At 46.4% G+C, this 19,485-nt stretch overlaps 1 protein-coding gene across 2 annotated transcripts in view; it reads right to left on the minus strand.

Annotated features, from left to right (window-relative positions):
• LOC107227708 (semaphorin-5B) overlaps positions 1 to 19,485 on the minus strand; it is an 86,382-nt gene that overhangs the window by 22,592 nt on the left and 44,305 nt on the right. For both annotated transcript variants that reach the window (XM_046744174.1, XM_015668925.2), the window contains one exon: positions 16,912 to 17,031. In XM_046744174.1, the coding sequence (XP_046600130.1) occupies positions 16,912 to 17,031 (120 nt within the window). The remainder of the gene's footprint in view (positions 1 to 16,911; positions 17,032 to 19,485) is intronic.

Here is a 19,485-nt window from a genome sequence, read left to right on the forward strand (position 1 = left end):
CAAAGCAAAAAGCTCCGAAATGTACACAACCGCCTCTTCTAGCCGCTAAACAGCCGCGGTATTATCGCCCTCACGTTTCGGCAGTTACACGTATGGATTTACGATTTTAACGCCACGGCAGCGTCCGCTTCGAACGTACGTCGCGACCGAAATGCTGAAGCGGCAGCGAGTTTATGGACTCGACAAACGTTACGGAGGAACGAATCTCGCTGGGATTCTTGTGGGAAAAAAAGCCTCTTCTGCTTCCAGTATCGTCGATATCGGTCGCGGTCGTATTCCGCAAAAGGAAAAGCGTGGTAGTTTTAAACCCGAAGTGGACCACCCAAGGTTTCGTTTGCTCGAGCGAAGGACCTCAGCGTCCCTTGACCTCCACTGACCTCGGCTCGTCGTTTTCGACACCTATAGGTATACGTGGTAGGTTTGAGAGGTCGGTCATCATCCTCACCTATATATGGTATATGTAATATAATACGATATCCTGAGGGCGGTTAAAAAGGTGGTAATCAACAATCTTCGTGAGTTTGAATGGTTTAATTCCTGTGGCTCAGTGCCGAGCTAAGTGGTAATCCGGTTCGTTATCTCAACTCTGCTAATTACAATACCTAGCAGTTAGAACTTCTGCGCGCCGCGGAGAAGAAGAGGAGGTGGAAGAAGAAGAAGAAGAACAAGAAGGACAAGAAGAAGAAGAAGAACAAGAAGGACAAGAAGAAGAAGAAGAAGAAGAAGAAGAAGAGAAAGGAGAATAACAAACGCGATAAGGGGGCGAATGCAAGAGGCTGGATAACGATCAAGCGGTCAACTTTTACGACGCCGGTCTTCGGCATGGAGATGTAGGAACCGAAGAGAAGATAGCCGTTCAAACCTAGGTGCGCAAAACGGCCTTCGCCTTGGCCGCACGCACTGACGCGTGCGAATGTCCGGCCGCAGAAACGACTTGCACGCGTTTGCATCACGCTGCAGGCCTCCGCAGATAGCATAATACGTTCGCTAACGAGAAAGTCCGAGGGTCTCATACGGGTTGGTTTAAAAGATGTTGCGAACCCTCAGGTAGCGAAGCGATAGCGATCCCGTCTCTCGAGATTTGTCGATACTCTTCTCTCGCGCTGTAGCTCTGCAGCTCTGCGGCAGGGAAAACGGATGCCGCGTGCATCGAGAACGCAGGGGAGCCACACCGTCTCATTCAAATCATTACACGCATCGCCACATGCAGCTGCAGTGCATTCGGAGATTTCGATATCTCAACACGATGCACAAGTTTGAATTTCTCATGGAATTGCAATTTCTTCCTCCTCCTCCTCCTCCTCCTCCTCCTCCTCCGCCTTCTCCTTCTTATCCGAGCTCGGACCTTGTTACGAGGTTCTATCTGAAATTGACTTTAAATTGGCATCGCGGCGTAGCTGCATTTATTCCAATTCCAGCAGCACCGGGATGTGGAATCTACACTTCGGGGAACGGGCTTCGTTTAATTCCTCAAGCTTCACGTTCGTCGTCGTCTTGATCTCTTCAAGATCCAGAAACCTGCTCTTAAACCATTTGCTCCTTCTCCTCCTAACGGTATTAATAAAACGAGGGTCCAAACTTGATGAAAGATATTAAAGAATGGTTGAATTAAGACACGCTTCTCCGTTCTCCGTTCTCCATTCGGCGACCGCAAGACGATTACTTGACGGGTGTCCGCGTGATGCATTCGAAAACGAGGCGACGTGGGCAAGTGGATGATGCCGGAGCACTGTCGCGGGACCGCAAAATGGCGCGGGCAGAAGGACCCCAAGGACCACCGGGTCTGCTATGTTAATACGGATAATTGCCTTACATGCACTCGTTCGAATACCCGGTGCAAGTTACTCGGTGCGAGTGTACTCGAAAACGCAGCGACATAAATACACCGCCACTACACACAAGTGTGTGTCGCTACATACTCGAGCGAACTTTGGTCGTGAGGCGAACAGTCGCCAGTTGCGTGTGCACCATACACACACGCACACACACGCAAACAGGAACCATGGTGAGAGGACCTACTGTTATTATGCATCCTTTGCCTCTGTTATGCACGTACGCATCGGGGTGTGCAACGTGGGTGGGCGTCTTTCTGCAGCTTGTGTTATAGACGTATCGACATAGGTGTACCAACCAAAGTGTACAACAAGCGTCGAACCACCGGCTCGTCGTGATTTCGTTCCCACGTGCGAAAAAGAGACGAGTTCTCCGGCAGACTTTTCAGTAGATATTCACGAATACGAGAAGAAAAATGCAATGTTTACGACCAATTCTAATTGGGTCTCACTTACCTTTATTGGTATCCCACAGTGTGAGAGAATTCTCAACGGTTTATTTTTTTTTTTTTTTATGTAGAAGACGGAAGACCCTGACGCAGTCGACGAAGCTGGGAAGCTTCCGACGTTCTTTGAACCCAAAGTGGTAAGAGTTTGATCAGGGAAGATAAACAGAATGAAAACTGATGAATCCTGGATGTCTGGCTTAACAAAGTAGGCAGTGGATATCTACCGCGGCTGCAACTATAACAGTCAGATAAATACCAGCGTTGTTTACACAACGTACACGTAGACGACGTGCCAGCGTCTGACGGATCGTCGAAGGGATCCCGTATCGGGGGCAAGTCTAATCTCTCGGTAAGGCTTCCTAGAACGAAGATAGGGCAGGTCGGCTGATAGACGCTCCACGACTCGAGCACATACGTAGGCGTGAGTTAGTAACGCGCAGAGAGAGAGAGAGAGAGAGAGAGAGGGTTCCAATTATCGCACCTACATCTGGCAATAATAAGTATCATTAATTTAACCGAGATAGAGGAATCTTCAATTACTCGGTGTCCGGGATTTGTTTATTTCCCAAGTCGTAAACGGCGGTGAACCGACCACGGCTGGTGGCTGTAGCCACTTTGTGTAAAAGGGCAGCTCTCGGTATTCTCGAGGTGAAACGACAGTCTCGGCCACATCCTGGAATTCCCCGTGGTAGAAGACATCTGGAGTGAGAGGAACGATTTTGACGTGACACTCCGTGTATCTCAGCCTTCGCAGGGACATGTTTTTTTTTTTATAATTTAATCAACCGCGTGCCGTGCCGCAGCATAGGTTGGGACGTTATCGGTATGACGACCGTGAGTTCCATCGAGAGATAAAAGTCTCAAGATGGATCGAATCGTGTATTAATTATGAAATCTTACAGTTATTAATTAAGTCACGCAGCGGGTATGCGCATATATACATATAAATACCGCGAGATCATAGAGGAACGGATGCAGATAGGAACGCATCTGTCACACCTTTTCTATTAGACGCCCTACGATTAGAACAATCCATCAAGTACGTTGCAGCTTCAGGCTTTCGGCCTGGAAACGAAACAAGATCCAGGTTAAAACTCCAAACGAAACCCTGTAAGCGCACAATCCGGCAATTCAGCAGCAAATAACCGTGTAGTACGTACTGTACACAAAATAGTCGCAGTATCAACGTTACTTAGAGATCCGCAAACTCTGGGCAAGCAGATATTGGATACCTACTACGAGACACGAGAGCTTCAGCTGACGCATCTACCAGCGGTCGTAACCGTTGATGGTTAGACGGACCGTGGACAGAAGCTTTGCGTTACTTCGTTTCCTGCGATCAGGTCAAATTATGCGATACTCAGAATCAACCGCGCGAGCATAAACCCCCCCTACCAAGTAGGACATTCGTACCGTGAAATAATACGGAAGTGGTGACTATTCCAAGAGAGAAGAGAATATCAGTTTCTCAGAATTAGCACGAGGAAGTTGCACTTTCTAGTATACATATCCGGTACTCTTTCTGTGATCAATTTATTTCCGGTATGGTCGACAGAGTATCTTTTTACTACCTCACACCTCGAACCGCATTTCCACTATAATCTGACATTACACCGATGGATGCTCATTAACGCGAGCAGCGTTGATCGCGTGTAGTAAGTAAAGGGTCGCAACTGCGGTGGAGTAATTGAATCGCGGTTGATTTATTTCCGTGTATTACAAGGAACCGAAGACCGGACTATAATACTTGTAGCCATTGGGCAGAGGTTTGCGGAATGCGGCCGCTAACGATCCGCCGCTTCACGGTTGGGTATAAGCTCCATACACGTATAATGTATACAAGAAGTCGGAATTGAATCGACTCGTCGACTAGCGGAATGAAGACAAGCCGAGAATCACACGAGGAGAGAGATAAAGGAGATCGACGGTATCGCAACCGATTCTTCCTCGAGCTACCGTGCTTACGGCAATGGACTCTCGAAGATCGCGTCGCCTCGACGGCGCCGGCAAGGCCGAAGGGACGAAGATCACCTTGGTGCGTTGCGCAGTTGCCTCGCTCGCGGTTCTCAGCGTTCCCGTTCACGATCTCCTTCTGCGTCCGACTCGAACCGATTCTCGATCCTCCCCTCGTCGAGGACTTGCAGTATTCTTACTCCGCAGCTCGCGGCTTGTTGTAGGTAGGAAGAGGAAGAGGAAGAGGAGGAAGGGGGGGGGGGGGGGGGGCTCCTTTATAAGCCTCGGTGCAGCATAACACGCGGGATCGCAATATCCTGCCGGTCCATCCGTCGGCGGTTCTCTTGCCTCGTCCCGTTCTTATTCCCCTCCACTTCCCTTCTTACCGCGACGGAGATCTTTTTATTCGAAAGCGATTCTGCAGAAGGCGGTAGCGACGAGGGCGACTTAGCATAACCTGCTGCGCGGCGAAGGATCGTCGAGAAGAACCGAAGAGGAAGAGGAACGCGCGGATCGCCGACGACGACGAGGACGACGTTCCGCCGCCCAGCAGCCGCCCCGGGGAGATTGATAGGCGAGTAATGCCGCCGGGGGCCGACTCCACGGGGTTTCCCCATCCCCGGACCACCTTGGCACACGGGGGGGTGGGCAGTCAAAGGACGCGGCGCCAGGCGAAGGACCGAGGATTCACATCCGAAGCCTTGCACAGAGCGTGAGGTTACGAAGTGCGTCGTAAAACCATTCATTACACCTCTTCCGCGATCCCGTCCTACCTATCCTCATCCTTTTTACATTATGTTAAATCATCCCGACGAGGAAATTTTCACCTTTTTACATCAACGAATGAGATTCGATTCAACATGGGAACGTAATAAAAAGAGAAAAAAAAAACAAAAAATCGTTACGATCATCGAACGCGTCTAATTGCAAGAGTGTAACGATTAGCTCGATCGTCGAGCGCCTAATGAGGCGTGGATCGATGCACTAGGTTATACGCGCGATTAGAGGCACAGATAGTCGGATTCCCTGTCGCCCGGTCGTGTATCTACAATCCACACACGGTACGGACACGGACTCTTTTAGAGGCATGCGACTGTACACGGATGACAGTATTCGTCCGAAGCATGCATGATAACATGCATGTATAAGGCATGCGGGCGGTAGACAGGTTGAAACACCCGCTACGCCTATCTGTTATATACGCTTGCGAAAGAGTTTTGCTTGCGCGATGGTGTGTTATGTGTATAACCGTGGAAGATCGAGCCCGAGATATAATCCTCTTAGTCTTGGACCAAGCTTAAGACACGAAGTCTTTCGTAACAGCGACGCCGATGTGAAGAACAAAACTGTTCTTATACCTTCGTACGCGCAAGCTCCGGATCACGATAGGATGAATACCGAAGAAACAAAGTCGGATGCGGTGTTAAAGAGTCCGAATGGTCCAAGTTCAAATTGTCCGCCAGTACATTCAACCTCGATAACCCGATGAATGAATGATCAGAAAAATTCTCAATTGTTCCAACTGTTGAAACTGTCTATAACTCAAATCGTCATCACGTGCTCTGGACTTAATCGAATCCATTCGGAGTTCTGACTGGTATAAATCCGTGGAGCTCAACAAAAATCTATCGCAAGGTTTGCCATCGCGTATATTGATGATATCAGAAGTGTGAATTTAACGAAGACGAAGAAGAGCACTTCGTCCAGAATGGTCCATCGGCTGTAGCGAATTATAATATATATATATATATACATCGAAATCTACCGAGCCGGTGGTTACAGCGAAAAATAAAGACAGGGTGAAACGAAGAACAAGAGAGTGAGCGAGCTGAGAAAAAAACGGAATGCTCATTGAATTAAATTGATCGTCAGTCGAGGAGGCCTACACGCGTGTTCCCCCCGTGAAGAAAATGCCATTCAAGTTCTCGGAACGCGTGTCGCGTTGCAGGCGATGCATTGCGACGACGTTCGCTCGATCCTACAGCCGCGAGTCCAAAAGCAGAGGCAGAAAAGCCGCTTCTTCGCGATCTCCGAGTACGTGGAGCAACGCAGCCTCATTGATCTCACGGTGGGGTGAGTTTATCCATCTCCGTGCAGAGATATATATATATATATATATATAGAGAGAGAGAGAGAGAGAGAGAGAGCCACGGGCCGGTTCTCGCAAGCTGACCTCGCGCATTGTCAACCGACAGTTTTTACCACGATTCCGCATCGATGGTCTCCGATCGGACGATGCGATCGGAAGAAGAAAACGTTGGACTGTTGAGCTGCAGCGAGATGTCCTTGTGTCGCAGGTTCAAAGCCCTCGAGCCGTCATTTTTTCCTACAACCTTCAACATTCGATCGTTCTCGGATTTGATCGCGCGGCGAGAACTATACGAGCCGTTAACGTTAATCTGGTCTAATTACCGATGCAACGATCTCGGCACCCGGGCCAACGCGAATGATCTTACGCACCGTAGAATAAGGAGAGATGATTAAAAGGGGGGGGGGGGGGGGGGGTAAGAGGAAGCTGTTAGGGGGAGGAGAAAAATTGCTCGGTCATTGATCCGCGCCATCAGCGGAGATCGTCGAAACGAGAGTGAAGAACTGGTGCAGGATATCTAATCGTAAGTGCAACGGACAACCGACTTATCTCAGATCGATCGCGTGTTTGAGTCGTGAAAGATGAACTCCTCGCCAATGAAATTTTTGCTCTATTTATAATGCAAATGACATATTGTACGAATGAAATGGGAATAACATTTACGAAGATCTATCGTCACTTTGTAATACCTGCAGTGCAACTCTTTGAACGATTTAAATTACCACCATACACCTGCAGAATATCCGATACACGCACTGTATTATATTATTATACCATGCGTTGTATGGAATATATATAATCATCTCTCGTAAGATAATAATCGAGATGAATGTATACAACATATAGGTACGTGTGTAACAGCCTCCGGGCTCCACGAGAGATGTGCATAATACGTGCGTGACAGTAATGGGCGTGCGGTCGATGGTCCTTTGCTTTTATTTTTTATTTATTTATTTTTTTCTTCATCGCGGATACTTTTCTCATTTTCTCACGCGCCCATCGCTGTCCTGGACACAAGTACGAAATGTGCGTTCCCTCCTCGAGGATGTAAGAGTAAAAACCCCCCATAGATCGTTGGCTAACAATAAGAAGAGAAAGATGAACACGTATGAAAAACTATCGCAGTGATATTCTCCACCTTTCGAAAACACCGACCAATTTTCTATACAGTTTTTATTGGAAACTGTGTCACGCCTCAAATGTGATAAAATCGATCTTGATAGTACGGAAACAGTTGCGAGTAGGTATAATAATTTGATAAGATTGATAAGATTCGAGGAATTCCTTTCTTATCGGTACATCGAGAAGCGGTTTCAAAATCAACGAAATCACAGTCTCGCTACTCGTGTGCTAATCGTAAATGTAACGCGCTTTGGCTACCGATGTAAGTCAAGTAATAATCTGTTGCGGCATAAATTCATCTCCGTAACAGCGAAGCGAAATTTCCCCGGAGATCCGCACTCGGTAATCCAAGGCATCGGTTTAATTGGATTCGTTATCAGACGGAGGATCTCTCGGAGAAAGGAAAGGGAAGAGAGGTAGGTCAAGAGGGGACGTAATTCACATGCAAGAAAGAATTCTAAGCACCCGGATGTCTCGCTGTAGTATCATGGCCAAAAATGGTCGCAAGAACGCGCGCAAGCAAATTGGCACGCGGAATCTATGCCTCGAGTTGGTCGGACGTTTGTTTTTTCATTCTTCACCTTTCTTTTCCTTTTTCTCGCACGGTCGACAGCCTCGCTTCGCAATCGCTCGCAGAATGTTGCGCGAGGATTTTTTTTTTTTTTTTTTGTTTTTTTTCATTTTTTCTCTACCATTTACCGGTACCGATAGTGTTCACGTAACATAATAGAACGAACTTCGTTGGAATTTCTAGATATATTACACAGTACCGTAGACGATGAATAATCGATTGTTTCTGGTCCGTATAACGATTCTCGGTTCCAGGGTTTTTGCCCTGTTTAAACCCCTGAAGTTGATCGATTGGTGGAGACCACATAGCGGCAAAGTTCTTGCGCTCGCGTCATTGTGTAGAAAAATTAAAACTTTCCAGAGGAATTCTATTCGCGAATAATTTTGGAGTTGATGCACATCTTGATATAACCATTGGTAAACGGTCGAAGAAGAGCGTCGATGGCAAGGCGCGTAATCGAACGTGTAAATCGTTACAAAAGGCGTTCGATAAGCCGGTCACTGATTGTCCGCTCCTGAAGAACCCCTGCGGTTTCTTCAATCCAGCTATAGGAGGAGGAAGAAGAAGAAGAAGAAGAAGAAGAAGAAGAAGAAGAAGAGGAATGGAGAATAAAAGAAGACGATAAAGAGCAGAGATAATGGTGGACATTAGGGTGTCCAGAAGTGGTTTCGTTAGCGTTTCCAAGATACAATACAGGGTGGACCAAAAAAAAAAAAACCGGGGGAACGATTCGAAACTGATTTTTTTTCAATCTCCCAGCGACATTTTCAAAACCTGTTTTTCAAAAGCTTGTATTTCACCAACGAATAACGATTATTCAGATTTTCAAACGCGAAATGAAAGATTACTTCTTCTATTTTCGAGGAAAAACAAAAAATTTTCTAAAATCATTCATCGCGTTTGGATTTCATACGCGTTTCGAATCGCACCCGTTTTTTTCTTTTTATTCCTTTGGTCCATCCTGTATATCCGGTTCCTCCAAAGACTCGAGCGACAAACGCGGAGAGCTCTGCATCAGCAGCAGCAGGACAAATGACGGACATATTGCGTGGTAATTAATTAAGTGAGGTAATTAGCCGAGAGCAGCGCGCATTGCAGGTAAGTTAAACAGAGCGCAAAGTTCGTTGCAGGATTGCTGACGCTGTCCGCTGCAGCTGGGTATCAGAAACGGAATCACGTGTACGGTAGAAAGACACTGCACTGCGGATGCCGTAGGTGGTTCACTGACCACACCGGTATCAAATTTTCTTCATCTACCTCTAATTAATAAAACAAGGAGCAGCTCCGAGCTGGCGTTTGTGAATTATTCTCGCTTTCCGAATCAGCGCGAGGCTTGATCTTGAGAGTTGAAATCGAACGAGGGGTGAATAAAAAGCAGAGGTTGGGTAGGAAGTCCCACCGATTCGAGGGTCGGGAACTCTTTACTTCGTTGGTACGTCACTAACGATCTTGGTCACTGCCCACGTGCGTTTTCGACGCCCTCGCACCGAGCTCAGGAGACAAATGGCGATCAGGATCGAAGTTGGGCCTTGTTAGCGGCATTGTGGTGGTCGTTGCATCCTCTCCGATGGGCGAAGGGCTCGCGTGCATTGTCGTTGAATTTATGAGTATGATCTTCGACCGGTCCCTCTTCTATCTCTTTCTCGCTTCCTCTTCCAGACCGCGATTGTTATGCTCGACGTAATATCGTTATCGTTTGCGGCGCAGCACGCAGGAGAAGCCGCTACGTATATTCAAATCCGTCCTCTTCGATTTCTTTCGATGTTCCAATTACTCCGAACTGGTACGGAATTTCCGCTCACCTTTTACCGTACCGACAATTATAACGCGCGTGATACCGTTTCACCGTTCGCAGTCTTAATCGACTTTACGCACGTCCACCAAGGCTGGACTGAACAAAGAATCAATTACTTTTTTATAACGACTTGTATCACATCGCGATGGACATGCACCGATGTACGGACTTCGATCCAACGGATTGTAGAAGATATCCGGACTCGGATGACACGTCGACATTTCTGTGAGAAGTATCAGGCTTTGCCATTGTTCGGTTACCCTCAGGACGAAGACGCGGATGCTGGGCTAATAGCCTTCGTATATAAATGCAATTATCTTAATAATTCTACAGTATCGGTAATATAATAACCGGATACTAGAAAAAGTAAGCGAACCGTGGGACAAAAAGTCGATCAATTTTTTCCCTCACAAAGAGCAGTTTACTTTGCAATTAAAATTGGATTGTTTCAGCACCGCTTCTCTTGTGTTGTAGTTTTCAATTGGAGTCTGAATAAAATCGAGATTATGCACACGAGTCGAGATCCCCTAAATTCGTCCGGAAAATCATCACTGCATTCCGAGCCTCTGCAAATACCGAGAGAAAGAATCGTTTGAAGGAATATTCGAACCTCGTCGTTTTTGAGTTGGTGTTAAAAATTGCAATTTTGAGAACCGCTGTGTTCCGAGAAAAGAAGGACAGAACTGGAGATGCGGATCTCCGTCAGGGTCTGCACGGCGTTCAGGTATAAGCGAAAGCCGAGGTAGAGGCGAGTCGGTCAGCTGAGAGAACTCGACGAGGATGGTAAAGATGAGAATCGGCGTCGGATCATCGGACCGATATTCAAACAGAAGCAACTTAGGCATCAAAGATTCTCCCGAGCAGATTCGCGCCACGTGCACGGCAAGAAATCGACGGAGGTTTTTTAGTCTGCGGATAGAGAGAGAGAGAGAGAGAGAGAGATGTATGTATATAATGTATATCATATACGTTCGAAGATCTGCAAGGCGACTACCGGCGCACAAGGTTCCGCCTGGACTTATATTTAGCCCGACATGCGTCTCGGTTCTCAGCAACGTTGAGATCATCCCGAGTGCATATTCACCGGCACAGCAGCTCACGACTCGAGTTGGCGTGTGTCGGTCCAAGATCCGCGATGCTTCATATCCGATCGAGTAGCACCGAAGGATTCCCAAGACCGACCCCTCGCTGGAGGCTAAACTATCCTGAACCATTGCTGCTTCGTGTACGCGGGCATGTATAATTAAACCCTGCATCCGTTCGCGGTTGGTTTAACGTGGGTTTTTGATTACCGACACGATCGGGATGTTGTTGGCATCGTAAGTAGGCATGTAGCGTATAACATAGGTATAATGCGTGTACCTGGTATACCCCATCTTCTGTCCCTAATTATTGCGAAGCCCGTCAGATTTGTATCAAACCACGAATGAGTGCGATCACGCTCTTCTCATACCGGCTACGAAACATGCTCATCACCAACGTCCTGTACACTAGATTCGAATCAGCTCGTCACGTCATTCGTATCTTCGGTCCAACGGCATGGATTTCGGCAAACCGATACGGTCGTCTGTTACGTAATTAGCGACCGAATTTTATCGGTGGGAAACATCGAGTACGTAATTTCTACGGGCGTATGCAGGTTTCGAATTTGCGAAAAAAGAATCGCTCGTTCAGCGATACCGGGAGGAGATACACGAATGGTGAATAAAAGAGAAAAAAAAGAAAGAAAGAGAGGTAGGCGAAGCACTGCCAAGCAATCCTAGACGGTACCGTTGAAGCACACGCGAGCTGTAATTAAGGAATGGAGTTGTTAACCGTAGTCGAAAAATTCTATGAAAAAGTTTTTAGTTCTCGAAGGCTTCCCGTTTAATTCTCGAGGTCGTACCTTCTTCGTACGTACCGAAAGCGTCGGTTTGTAAAACGATAGAGGATGAGGGGAGGGCTTGTGTGGGTGTGTATAATCGTACGACCTTTGGAGCTAACGATAAGGCCCTCCTGTACGTACAGTTCCTTTTCACATGGCCTGAGAGGGAGTGAGGGAGGGAGAGAGATAAAAAGAAGAGTGAGTTTTTTAGTTTTTCACTCCGTCGGTCGGCACGGAGGCGCTGCAGGTCGATTTTACCGCACGTCCAGAGTCTCGGAAGCAACGCTCGGCGTGCCCTCGTGGCTCAAAGACCAAAGACTGCCTTCTATGGCGTTCCATAGAGGAGTGGAGGTGAAGTGAACTCAAGTGGACTCGCCTGCCGTCCCGAGTTTAGTACACAAAAGGGCCCCGCGGTCCCCGTCCCTGGGCATCATCGACATGCTGCGGGGGCCCGCTGCCATGCGGCTATACGTGCTCTGCCCGGCTAACGACCCTGCAACTTCATTTTATATACCACGGGCTCCCGGCACTCGACGAGGAGAAGAGAAGCGAAGAGAAGAGAAGTGGAGGCGACGTTTTGTTTTCTACCTCAGGGATTCTTCGGGAGAGATAAGAACACACGGGAAGATAAAATGCGGATACACTCGCTGCAAGCTGCGGCTTCGCAGCTCATCCGAGTCATCCGTAAATGAATCCTCGCTCCATTTTTTGCCAATCTGTATAATCGATTCAGGATGTACGTGACATATTAATTATAGTACGTACGGACAGCCGTGATTATCGATAATATTTTCGCTGGTCATTACGCGCAACCGAATCAATTTTGCATCGTTACCGATCCACTTCTTTTTTTTTTTTTTTTTCATGAAATCATCGGCGCAACGACAAGAAAAAGAAAGCGCCATGCGAGGTAGAGAAAAACGCGGGGGGAGGAGACCAGAAGGTACCGATCTGTACGTACCTACGTACTTATCTACCGGCACGAGGTATTAGGTTAGTAATTGAGGCACGGAGCTTAGACACCTGCCAGCATCAACTCCGGGGTCATGGAATGACTCGGCGATTTCGGCCGGTCTCCTTAACCACCGAGACGCTCGTGACGTAACTAATAGCAGGGCCCCGGTCCCGAGGAGGCCTGCCTCCCCCCGCCCCTTGGGCCAGTTGGCCAACGCGTAACGAGACCAGCTCGGTAAGCCTCGAATTTTAAGATAATCGGAGAACCACGACGTCGCCGTATTTATCCCCGCCACCTTACACCGAATGCTCGCCTCGGATTCGGCGTCTACGCGATGCGAGGACTTTCAGGATATCGGGGACCGGAGGATCGAAGGGATACGATTTGTCGATTTATTTCTAATTTAAGGAACAGAAGATACCCGGTATTCCTTGTATGAAAAATTTAACGACGATTTTTTATACAGCGGCTGACCTATCCACGTCTATTCGGTAATTTTATTCGATCTTTGAGTTCGATATATTTTCCACTCTCTTCGTTTCTTCGGAACATATTATCGATATTTCGCCCAGAGGGGGAACGAAGTGAGATCCAACAGCGTTGTTCCCTCTTGATCGGACGAACACCTCGTTCCTGTCCGAACGGAACGGCCGTTCCCCGTGAGATATTGCTCGTAGGGGATCGAGGTCCGTCGTTCCCTGCATCTCGCGGTCCCGGAAAGGAATATCGTAGGGCACGTGGGCGATGTTTAATAGCGATTCACCGCGCGGGAGTTATGAATGGGGTGTGATTAAGAAACCACCGAGGAATGTCACAACAAGCTACCAAATAAATCTCTTCCCGCGGAGTGAAAACGCCACGTGCGTCTTCCGCGGTCTCCCTAAACCCTGAACCCGTAAGACGCGAAGAGCCGCGTTAAAACCGACGTCGCGTCGAGTCAACTCGAATAAATTGGGCGATAGGTGGGAAACGAGAGGAAAAAAGGAGACGGAGAGGAGTGGAATTAAAAAAAGAGAGGGGAAAAAAACTAAGACGACAAACGACGATAAAACAGGGAACCGAGGAGCTGATGCCACGAGGCCGGGCCCAAAAGGCACAAAGTAACCCCGAACCACCCACCGATCTTCTCGTCACGTGGTTGCAGTAGGCGCGTGCCAAACCCGTCGCCCACCTTTTCGACACCCTCGATTCTCCCCGTGGAACACCGCGAACTGCAAATTTTATCTTCACTACAATTTTTCTCAGTGATTGTAACAAGTTCGCGAACGAAGAAGAAACTTGCAAGTCCAAGTAACCGGTGATATAGCAAATCAGGAAACTATTATACTCACTTTTACGCAAATTTATAATAACGAGTAGGTACGCGTTAAACGTAATTAAGTCGTGTGTGTTTTTTTTACGATGTTCCAACTTTCGAAATTTTCTTTCGTCGGAAATTAAGTCGCTCGTGAGAACTGAATTTTCATACTGAAAAAAAGGCGTTTTTTTTTTATTTCCTTTTCTGTTAGACTTATCAGATTTAAATAACGAAGGGTCCCGTATGAGTGAATAAAAATAAGCACCAATACTATGCCAAGTAGAAAGTCGCCGGTTTCCGTGTGAAAGACAATAAAATTGTATTCATTGTCAATCGTAGAGCTTTGAGTTACGTTGCGACAATAAAGCAACACGTGCGCAATTATACACCGATGTACAGGTATGTTTATACCATACCTGTGTGCACCGAGCTCACCTCCACCTCCACCTCGTGGGAGGCTCTCAGAGATCTTGCTACACACTATCGATTAATCCTACGGATAAGCATCAGCTGTGTGCCGTACGATGTGCGTGTATATACAATATGTTTGTGTGCATAGGTGCATAAGCGGAGGAGAGAGATTGTTTAAAAGCAAACACAATGCAGCGTGGGCTAGCCGACTGCCCACGTGTATTTAAGGTACCCGCGTCTTCACTTTTCAGCTGCATCGCGTTTCTCCCCGATATCGAAATTCGGCCGTCTCGTCATCTTCAATTCGTTTTGCTCCTATTTCTATGATTTTCTCAATATTCAAGCACTGCGCAAGGTTCGATCTTATCCTGATAGGTACCTCAACAAGTAGTTGATAACCGAATTTTTTTTTGGTAAATTTTGAATACGTGTTCGATGTGAACAAGTGATTTATTTAATCATCATTTTAAAACGAACAAGTTTTATTCAAATATGAATCTGTTACAGATAATTATTCGACAGTCTTGATCAGAAAGGTTAAATTCAATTTGATAAAAATTCATTCAACATAGAATCAAATGATTTCATCTCATAGAATATAATTTTTTAATTACGTTGCAGCTTCGTATTCGAATACTGTTTTTTTTTTTTGTTCGGTACGAATGTGATTCCAGTTTCTTCGAAATCTCGTAAAACCTGAGCAAATTGCAATAATATGCAAACGAGACTGAGAAAATTCAGTCTGGACCGGCGTAATAAAATCGACGGTTAGAAGGTGGAGGTCGAGGATCGTGCAGAGCGGCAGGACACCCCGGGGATCAGGAATCGGACCGTATGAGATGCGGATGGTTCGAGAGCGTGTAAATAAACGAATGATTTACAGCCAACCATCGAGGATTTACAACGCGGGCATAAATGCATCGCATAGATATACGTTTATGCACGTGTCATTTCCTCGGCTTTGAGCGAGAAGTTCGGAATCTTTCACAACCGCAAGATGTAAAGTTACACCTTTCCGTTTTTTACAACAATCATTCTCTGGGAGAACCGGCCGTCGCGGTTTCGTGCAGACTTCACGACGACTGATTTCAATATTCTCAATGCGGAATATATAAACTTTAAACTCATGAATATTCCGCAAGGGTCTCCACGTATTAACGGTTCTTCTACAACTACCCTTCGTTCCGAATCTCGATCTCAGGTGAAGTTGACGTAATTTATGCCTCGCCCCTTTGAAATACTCTCGTAACTTCCGAACCGCATTCGCTTCTAAGCGTAACATATCCGTTTCTGCGCTTCTTCTTCTAGAGGTTAACAAATTCGTACAAGGATCTGGCTCAGATTTTGCATAAAAATGTTTCTCACGTTAATTTTACGAAGTTATGATTGATTCGAATAAACTTGGCAGGATTTTTCAAGGCGCTTCAAGAGCTTTAAAGCGTGCTCCAGAACCTTTCTTGATTTTCGGCAATTGACAGAATTTTATAGAAATTTTACGAAATCTTACAAGGTTTTGTTACATCGAAGGAAAGCAGAGATTATTGTAGAATTCAGTCGCAATAAAATTTCAACTCGAAGCATCCAAGGCTTCGTTATTCATAACGATATGGATATTTCAGTTTTACCGTACTAAAATTACCGCGTTAATTCCAGATTACGTTCAAGAGTCGTGCAGCATGTAACACAGTTCACGGTCTCTCCTGCTCAGAGTGTTGCCCGACAGCCTTGGCACTTAAGTGTAGTAAATACTCACGTTTAATTATATATGGCATAGCGTAAAAGGTAACCAGGTGCCATAAACGGTGGTCACATATTATGATTGAGAACACACGGTGTGCATGCTTTAATCGATGAGATGAACGAAGGAGTTAGATAAATCGCGAAACTCCGTTAAAAATTAAGATAACGCGTTGCGAATAATCAGCCAATTTCATAATCCCAATTATTACGACATAAATTTTTCAACACCCGTTAAAAACATACAAACGAACGTAAATATCCGCAAGAAAAAACATCACCGAATATAAAAAGGGATGAATAAAATCAATGCGAGCCGTTTCATGATTCGGTTCGTGAATTTGATTATTTCCTCGGTGAAAGCTGGATTTTGTTGGAACGGATTGAGCGACGATCGTCCGACAGGAGGAGGTCCATATTTTTGCATCCCGGCTTTTACCTCGGGCGATTTGCATAGTGCAGTCAGCCGGCGGTCATAATATGCATAAGCTGAACGGGCGCGGATGCAGGAGGTTAACGAATCAAAGTGCAGGATGCGTTATTATATGGATAAAAAGCGATGTAAATCGAAGGTTATAACGGAGCGCGGTGCCTTTGCATCGAGTAGCCCTCGTCGTCGTGGTCAAGATAATCCTAATTAATACGACTATTAAAATTTACGAGGTGCAGCCGCGCGTTCGAATCGTTAAACCGAAGTTCACGGCGAAGACCGCGATAAGATTACTACTTCTCCGCATGCGTGCCTGCAGCGAAAACACTCTTATCTCAGCACGAAGATTAGTTACGACGCTACGCATTTTCCGCATCTCAATTATTACGTCTACGTGTTTCCTCACCTTCGTAGGCTATGTGTCGAAAGTCCTCGGCAGTCATCGCTGAGACGAGAAACTGCAGCAGAACCAACAGGCGAACCGTTCCTTCCATGGCGTTAAAGCGTTGTCCGTCTTCTTCGAACCCTGAAACACGACAATGTGAAAATTATCGATTAGTTTCCTTTGCGGGTATAGGAAAAAACGTCGAATAATCATGGCTTGCAATCAACGACTGCTCGTTTCCTCGCATCTTTTTTTTTCATCGGATTTACATCACATCGGTTCTATTATTTTCTTTTCAAAGCGGTAGGTCAAATGACACGTGCAAGAGACCGCATTGCTCAAAGAGCCTTATCAATTGTCTTGTTGTTCATATAAATAATGTGATAAATCGTATCGTTGATTTTTTTTTGTCATTATAATACGTACTTATAATTTACTACAAGCCTACAGCTGTAGTATAATATTGGACGTGCGTAATATCAAAATAGTCGATTTGGCAAAGTCCGTACCGATAATACCGTACGACTGATTTGTTTTTCTTTTTTTACTTACAATCGATTCAGTCCAACGTATGCGCGGTACGCGTGATTACATCAGCTGATAGATTCGATTCAGGATTACAATTCGATACGTACAGTGACCAGAACCAGTGTTTCTTTTTCGTGACGTTCGAATTCGGTACAGTTGACAAAATAAATTTCTATTATTCATGCTCGTTTCCATCTCTTCGAAAAGGGAGAAAAATCTATCCGAATCGTCGTTTCGTGGGAACCGATACGCCTTGGATGTATATAAAAATGAAATCTAAACCGAATAACCCGATCGAGGATCGCTTACGTGTTCCGTATCAAAACGTCGAGTTGCATCGGTTGGAAACTGAGGCGCGTCAGACAAGATCGAAAAGAAGAAGGTGCATTAACGCTTATTTTTTGCGATCGTGACGGTGCACGCCGCCCTCTGTGTTCCTCCCGCAGTAGCGGTTGATTATCTGGCCTGCGTCGAAACGTGGCCGAGAGCAAGGCTGAGCCACGAGGCTATGGCACTAGGATAAGATGGAGTTCTGGATGGAGCCGAGAGGCTGTGCCGATGAGAGTTGAGGCGTAAGGAGCAGAGAGCGATTCGCGGAGTCTAGCCGAAGCTAGGCGAGTCTGCATCGCGGTGTTGCAGGATCAACGACCTGCGGCGGATGGTCGCCAATGAGCGTTATATCAACGCCGAGCCTTAACGGACCTATGCTATCTGGGAAGTCGCGAAAGGCCGACAAGCGACGACGACGACGACGACGACGAGGCAGCGATTGTCTCTTTTGTCCCCGTGCAAAGATGGGTATAAAAGAGGATCAAGTTTCCCCGCAAAATGGCCGTCCTTGCTCTCCGCTTGGGTATAATGTAACGTATAATAGATACGGCGCAAAAACAGGACCCGCGAATGCCGTTGTCTAACGGATCGCGGATGTCTGGAGATCCGGGAACTATCCCGGCACATTCGTCTTTGTCAATCGCAACAATGCCGATCTTACGAACAATTCGCAATTCAATTCTTAACCTCCAAGGACGCTGAGCGTATCCGTTCCATCGATAAACTTACTTGGGAAATTTTATTTCGCTTTAGGGTTAACCCGTTAAAACTTAAATTATAAACGTTTATAGGTGTGAGATACCGTTGACCGATCGATCCGTCAAGGATAATAGCGATGAGTTTTATAGTCATAAGTGAAACGGCCATACGCTGTTCTTACATAAAATTCTTGCAACGACGAGAGTTTATCGAAATTGTAGAAAATTTAAAAGATTTTTAGCTTCTTTGTTACTCAAAATGGCCGACGCACAGCTCCACCTCACGAGTTCAACCCGCTCGTTCTACCGACCGGATTGTACATCGACGAAACCAATAGTTTCTATTTTTTCCGAGACTGTGACGATTGACGAAAGCATCCGTTTCGTTTGTAAAGAAGCAATTTGATGACCATGATTTGCAGAATGAATATGCGAGCGATTCTACTTCGCAACGTCACTACTCGGAGTGAAACTTTTGATAAATCGGATCAGATTCATCAATTGTCTCATGAAAAGCAATATCGCTACGCTTGAGATGCGGGAACTACAAACTGTCAGAGACGATCGACGAATCGAGTCGATACTTAAGAACATCACGTGACCCTTTGCGCCTTGTCACACCGACAGTCGGGGTATTTTCCAACTTGTAGAACTCGAAGTCTATGTATAGACCGTAAGCCTTGGACTCTGCTGCAGCCGAGTATACGGAAGAGCGGGGAAGAGAAAGGCTAATGAGTAAGAAAGAAGCGAGAGGAAAGGGAGTCGGCCTCACGTGGTCTCGGATATTCCGGGTCGACCACGGCGTGAGGGATTCGTCTGTTTAAGAATCACCCCGAGATCACTCGGGGAGGAGGTGAAGTTCCGTATTTCTATCCTACGCTCACCTCGGCTCTTTGTCGCGAGATGCGGCAGGTTTATTCCGAGTCGTCGCGTAGGTCCGGCTCTCACACCATCCTGTCTCAAGCCTTTTAAAAGACTGTTGCAACAACACTTTAAAGACGCTAAGGTGGTCCCGTTCTCTGTTACACGGATCTTTAAA

This window comes from Neodiprion lecontei, chromosome 6, assembly GCF_021901455.1.
Source record: "Neodiprion lecontei isolate iyNeoLeco1 chromosome 6, iyNeoLeco1.1, whole genome shotgun sequence".
NCBI classification, from domain to species: domain Eukaryota; kingdom Metazoa; phylum Arthropoda; class Insecta; order Hymenoptera; family Diprionidae; genus Neodiprion; species Neodiprion lecontei.